Genomic DNA, 6627 nt, shown 5'->3' on the forward strand with positions numbered 1-6627 from the left:
ATGGCAAGTCATTGCTACATAAAATATATAGCAAAAAACATTGCAAATTTGCAAAAATTTTAAATGTAGTAATATCAATAAAAAAAGCTACATAGCAATTGTTTTTGCAAACTTTTCTGTAATTACTTTAAAATAATATTGATGCAAATATTTTTTGACGGTGATTACCATATGGTTAACAATTAATAATTTTAATATAATTATTAGAAATCAACTGTGTTGCATAGATTAATCATTTTAGTATCCTTTTGTAGCAATATTAGATGTGTTATTTATTTTTAGATTATATATATTTTATAATAGAAAAAAATCAGATAACCAACTTTATTAAATAAACTAAAATATTAAAAATTTCAAAAATGCATTACTAAAGAAAACCCAACGATAGTTTAAAACTAAAAAACACTAATAAAACCTTAGAAAAATAACTAAAGCAGCCAATTAAAACTCAGTTGTTGACACCCCTTAATACAATAGCTGGACAAAGGATCACTATCATTTTTTTCAAGCCTTCAAGTTTGTTCAGCCTTTCTTTGATATCTGTATTTTCTTCAGAAATATCTTGTATCTGTTTTTTTTTTCTGAATACTTTACCACAATGATCCATTCATATGGGAAAGATTAAGAACACCTAAGACATTCATTGGCTGGGCTGCTTCTTGATTATGAGTCTATGACTATCATTTACCATCTGATTCATCTGGAAAAAAAATACCAGATCAAAGTTAACACTTGAAAGCAATTCATGAAGGATATAAAACGCACAAGAAAAAAAAATTCTGTAGATGATTTACTTTGGAAGAACCACGTTGTGCAGAAGTCAGAATTATTAAAAACACTCGTATAAACTCCCTCTATATATATGGAAACAATAAAATCTAAGTGAATCTTGATAATGAGTTATCCATTTCTGTTAATATATTATTCTCAAAACAAACTAAAAGTCAAAACGGTAAATGAGGAACAACATTTGACACAATAAAATATTCTAATAGTTGCCAAAGAATTACGTAACAAGATAGATAACGTAAAAATCCTTTTTGAACTTAGTAACAACAATGACGCAAAAGAAATTTGAGAAGTTTTTTTCAAAAAAAAAAAAAAAAATTTTGAGAAGTTACCTGTGATTGTTCTGCATCTTATCTTCCTCATGTGATCTACGATCTATCCCATGTTGTAAAACATGAACTTTGGCAGAGAAGAAACAAAAAGTACACTAAAACTTTATCAGTTCAAAAATAAATGTATCTCTGTATAAGAAAGATTTTTAGAGAGAAGCGGGCAAGTTAATTAAGATACCATATTAGACCAAAACAAAATAAAATTCATAAAATAAAACTGTTAACAAATCTCAAGAATCTGAAACTTTTAAAATATAGTGTACATAATAAATATACAGTATAAATATATATTATATATTTCTTGTAATTAATTTATGAAAACCATTTAAGTTTTTCTACAAAGACATATAATTAAAAATATAATTAAAAATATAATTACTGCCACATTTTTTGCCGCATTTTTTTTTTTTTGCAAATTAGCAATGATCCAAGAGTGTTGAATGTTTTTTAAAAAATTTGTAAGATATTTGTTTATGCTGCAAAAGATTGCAATTTAGTAACAAAAACATGCAATGTCTACTATGGTTGTTATTTTGCAATAAATTTATAATGAAAATGTAACAAATATTCCTTATTGCAAAAATATTGCAATAATCATAGCAAATTATTAACGAAAATTAACGTCACAATATTTCTGTTGCAATAGAGCTATTTTCTTGTAGTGTATGATTCATCCTCATTTTATTTTTGAAATTGTACATTTAATTCTGTAAAAGCTAACTGAAACATGCCATGCTACTAACTCTATTTTTATACATAGAAATATACGTTGATCGAAAACATAAAAAAAAAAAAAAATCAAACTTGAGGTGAGAAGCGGTAGCCCTCAAGAGAAGAAAAAAAAGGAGATTTTATTTTGTAGCTTCAATCCAATGACACGAGGTTTATGTTGCACTGATATCGGCCTGATTTATTTTGCTTCAATGTTTATGTAGCACTGATATCGGCCTGATTTGTTTTGCTTCATTCTTTTGATTTGTTTTTTTTTCTTGTTATTTTCTTCCAGTGGATTTGAGAAGACAAAAGTTTATGTTCAGTTGAACTATTTTGAAAAGGTAACTGACAAATTTAGAAGCACATGATGGCGACAGATCTTACTGTTTCAATCGTTAATTGTCTTTACATTGATGATGATGAAGTTTTTTTTTTTTTTTTTTTGTTTAACCTGGGGGTATCCCAGGCCCAGAAGGCCCAGACTAATCCCCAAGGGGAAGGAATGCCCACGGATAGACGCCCCTCCCAGTTTTTCAAATGGGCCGAAAGCATGGCCCATATCCGTGTGGGTGACAAGAGCGTTGCAAGGTAGTTCCCTCCGGCGTGGATCGAACCCCCTACCTGGGTGCAGGCGGGGACCCGTCCTAACCATTGGGCTACAACGTCTTGTCATGATGATGAAGTTCTTTTTGCAAACAACGCTACTTCTAAAAACATCATAGAATCTAATTAATCGACTGCTTGAAACGTTAATCTTTTTGATTCTATTATTATCAATGGATGAATATAAAAAGTTGTTTTGTCTCCATACTCCTACAAGAGAAAAAAGAAAAGAAAGTGGCAACCATCATTAATTCAGTTTAAAACATAATATTTATGGATTACTATGTAGACCTTATGTTGATTTGTTAAGGTGAATTTTATGCTTATTGTCGGGATGTACATGTGAGGATGGCCAAATATAGCTTTAGTTTAAGTTTGGGTGGATAATGATCTGTCCTTAGTTTTGTGATGTTATGGAGAAATACCCCCTTTACCAGGCAATATCTCTAAGAGTACATATATTCCACAAGGCGTTTTTGGAAAAGATCAGATGGTTTGTCTTTCTTCTTTTATAGGTGCACAAGACGTGATCTCTGACGTGGATCATGTGTCTTTTTATGATGGTTTTGAATGTTTTTGACTTCTTTATATTTTATTTAAATTTGCTAAATTCAGTGTATAAGGTTTTCTTAGTTCGGGGTGGACTTTCACCTTCATGGGCTTATTGTTTCTTTATGAACCTTGGTGATCCTTGAAATCTGACTTCATCAAACACGAACATAAAACCACCTGACATTCACTTGGCTAAACGCCTCAAACAGCTGCAAATCCGTGACGTTCTGGTCCAGATCACCGACTTACAGAGCATCGTCCCTTGTTGCACCGCCGCCACAGTCCCGGAAACAACCACTCCACCGTTTGCATTTTGACCTTGATGCCGAGACTGAGCCATACTTCAAGAAATTACTCTAAATGTCTTGTTGTTCTTCTATTTTTCCCCTATCGGAATAGACTTGGTTAGTTTGGTTCAAAAATGATTTAATTTCAGTTTGGTTAGTATAAGTTAGTATGATTTGGTTACATTTTTTGAATTAAACTGAATTAACTGATTATTGACTCCAACCGAACTTAGCTCCTAACCAGTTTTTTTTTTTTTAAAAGAAAACTAACTGAAATTGAAAGTAAACTTAAAATTTCGGTTTAGTTCAACAACTTCGATTCAGTCAGGCCTAATAGATGGATTTCCTTTGGTGAAAAAATTAAAATAATATCTGTTCTATATACTATTACTTGTGTAAGTTTTTAGTGGGAGATAATACCGCACAATGTAAAGTTATTGTTTAAAACTTTAAATAGAAAATGGATTCACTGTTCAGACATTTTTTATCATATACACAGACATGTACTTATGCATGTAAAACGTGAGTTTTTTGAACCTTTCTAATCATCAGCTGCAATTTCATCGTACCTTCAGATATTGGATCCTGAAAATGGGCATAATCCTTTTCTAAGGGCTTAAAAATGTCTGGACCGAATTGTAATGGCCCAATCTTACATACCGACCTGATCAATTCCAACCTAAAGATATTATTTAGCAAAAAATACAACCATACACATGAAAATAGCTACATTATCCTTCATTTTATTTAATTCAGTGATTACCTCCAAAAAGATGTCCATTGACTTCTCAAAGTTCTTATGAGTCTTCGCATTCTCTATGCTTAAAAATTCTCTCTATATTATATGTAGTCCTAAGCTTATCCTCAATACTCACCTCATCATTTCTTCAAACCAATGGCTTCACTTCTCCTTCTCCTCCTTTCACTCTCACTTGTCCATTTCACTCTACCTACCGGAGACACCCACATCACCGAGAGAAAATCCTTAGAAATCATCATTGGAGGCGGTGGCAATCCACCGCCGTCGCCTTCACCCGAACCGGAACCTGAACCCGAACCAGAAGATTGCCCTCCTCCACCACCTCCTCCTCCATGCCCTTCTCCACCACCTCCTCCTCCACCACCTCCTCCACCACATTTCCCAAAATCACCACAACTTCCACCTTCCAAACCGCACCATTCACCGCATAGACAACGTAAATCTCCGCCTAAGCCGCCGGGGCAGCCACCGTTGCCGCGTCTTGGCTTTGAGAGCCCACTACTAGAGAAAGTGTACCCAGTCCTCAAAGCTTTTCAGAAACTAGTGACAGAGGATCCAAAGCGTATTCTTGATACTTGGAATGGCACCGACATTTGCAACAAGTACAAATACCTCGGACTTGAATGCGCAATATTCCCGAATACATCTAATAAGGCACTCGCGAGCATTCAGTTTAACGGTTATAACTTTGCTGGCGATAAACTCGTGTTACATGACTTCCTCGACAAGCTAGACACAGTCACGATCTTTCACGCAAACTCCAACAACTTCTTAGGCTCTGTGCCTGAAGTCAGCAGCTTAAAATACTTATACGAGCTCGACCTAAGCAACAACAAACTCACCGGAGACTTCCCAGCTTCTGTCTTGAAAGCCAAAAATCTCACGTTTCTTGATCTCAGGTTCAATACTTTCTCAGGCTGTGTTCCTCCTCAGGTCTTTAATCTTGATCTTGACGTCTTGTTCATCAACAACAACAATCTTGTTCAGACACTTCCATCCAATCTTGGCTCCATCACTGCTCTTTATCTCACATTCGCCAACAACAGGTTAGCTTTCAGATTTAAGTTTTTACGTTTCTTAATTTGGTAAATAATCCAGTCGAGTTAATTATTGGGCAAATGATTTAAGATAACACCAAAAAAACATTTGACGACAAATATCACATAAGTAATATTAGTTAAAAGGTAAAATGAATAAATTATTGCAAACTCTTGAAGTTTTGACTCTTATCATATCTCCAAATACTAAAATATAAACCTTGATCAATAAATCCAAACTCAAAATTTGTTTTTTTTATAATTTAATAATGTTATTTTGGAATATTTTATGTTATTTTAAAAATAAAATATATTTTATCGTTTTCTTTGGATATTTTTATTAATAATTTCAAGATTGTTTTTGTGTCCCTACTTACAGCTACTATAGTGTGTATTTTGGTAGGTAGCTAAATTATATATTTTATCTTTTTTTGCTGTGTGACTTAGGTTCACGGGTAAAATTCCCGCCAGCATAGGCAACATCAAGAACCTACAAGAAGTCCTTTTCTTGAATAACACTCTAACCGGGTGCTTACCATACCAAATTGGAAAGCTAAACCGAGCCACCGTTTTCGATGTTGGGTTTAACCAGCTAACCGGTCCAATACCATACTCTTTCGGTTGCTTAGCCAAGATGGAACAACTCAACTTAGCCAGAAACAAATTCTATGGAACCATACCAGAGATTGTATGCGAGCTTCCTAGTCTCAAAAACTTTTCTCTCTCCTATAATTACTTCACTCAGGCCGGTCCAAAATGTAGAGAACTCATCAAGAACCATATTCTTGACGTTCGTATGAATTGTATACTTGATCTTCCTAACCAGAAAACTGCACCGGAATGTGCTGAGTTCTTCATGCGGAGGCAGACTTGTCCTGATCTCAAGACTATGTTTCAGATCCCTTGTGGTAAGAATCCAAACCGTGTTAAACTGGATCAAGAAACTCAAGCTTCTTCTGCGGTGTCTTACGGGGTACTTACCCCCGACGGGGTTCGGAACCGATAACCTTTTGCTGTATCAGTTATATATATATATTGATGTATTTGTGGTTACCAAATACAAATGAATAAATGTGTTTGTTGTATAGTTACGATGGTGTCAAAATGAGTTATAATTTACGAGCTCAGATCAACTTAATTTTTTTCACGAGGATGATCTTTAATTTTTAGGTTAATTTAATAAATGAGCTTAGTGATCGAGTTTAAATTAGATCACAAATTATATCAAAGATCTTTAATGAATATAAACTAATATGAGCTTGGTAGTTTTTATACTTTATATATATAACTTCTAACTTTATTATGCAAGATGTCTCCTAGTCAGGAGTGATTTGCCATTTGTCATCACCATATTAATATTGAGTTATTCTTGGGTTCACTCTCTAAGGTGAACCTCTAGGTTCACCAACCAATAGGATTTAGTTATTTCAAATTTGACATCATTTAAAAAAAGAAATAAAATATTGTCAAATTATATTAGGTTTTAAAAATAAAAATAAACTAAAAATAAATAAAGTAAAGTAAAAATAAATAAAATAATACTAAAAATGCAA

General features: G+C 33.4%; 1 protein-coding gene across 1 annotated transcript; it reads left to right on the top strand.

The window, feature by feature from the left end:
- Nucleotides 1-4055: 4055 nt before the first annotated feature.
- Nucleotides 4056-6162, top strand: LOC108823048 (leucine-rich repeat extensin-like protein 3). The gene is made up of 2 exons (XM_018596273.2): nt 4056-5083; nt 5522-6162. The coding sequence occupies exons 1-2, from the start codon at nt 4173-4175 to the stop codon at nt 6078-6080; spliced, it is 1470 nt and encodes a 489-aa protein (XP_018451775.1). The 5' UTR covers nt 4056-4172; the 3' UTR covers nt 6081-6162.
- The last annotated feature ends 465 nt before the right edge of the window (nt 6163-6627 follow it).

Source organism: Raphanus sativus, chromosome 8 (assembly GCF_000801105.2).
Source record: "Raphanus sativus cultivar WK10039 chromosome 8, ASM80110v3, whole genome shotgun sequence".
Classification (NCBI taxonomy): Eukaryota; Viridiplantae; Streptophyta; class Magnoliopsida; order Brassicales; family Brassicaceae; genus Raphanus; species Raphanus sativus.

Bases quoted from the DNA above. Each gene is read 5' to 3' on its own strand.
- LOC108823048 (XM_018596273.2), top strand. From the start codon at position 4,173: ATGGCTTCACTTCTCCTTCTCCTCCTTTCACTCTCACTTGTCCATTTC. The intron at 5,084-5,521 runs GTTAGCTTTCAG...TGTGTGACTTAG, and splicing joins CTCACATTCGCCAACAACAG to GTTCACGGGTAAAATTCCCG.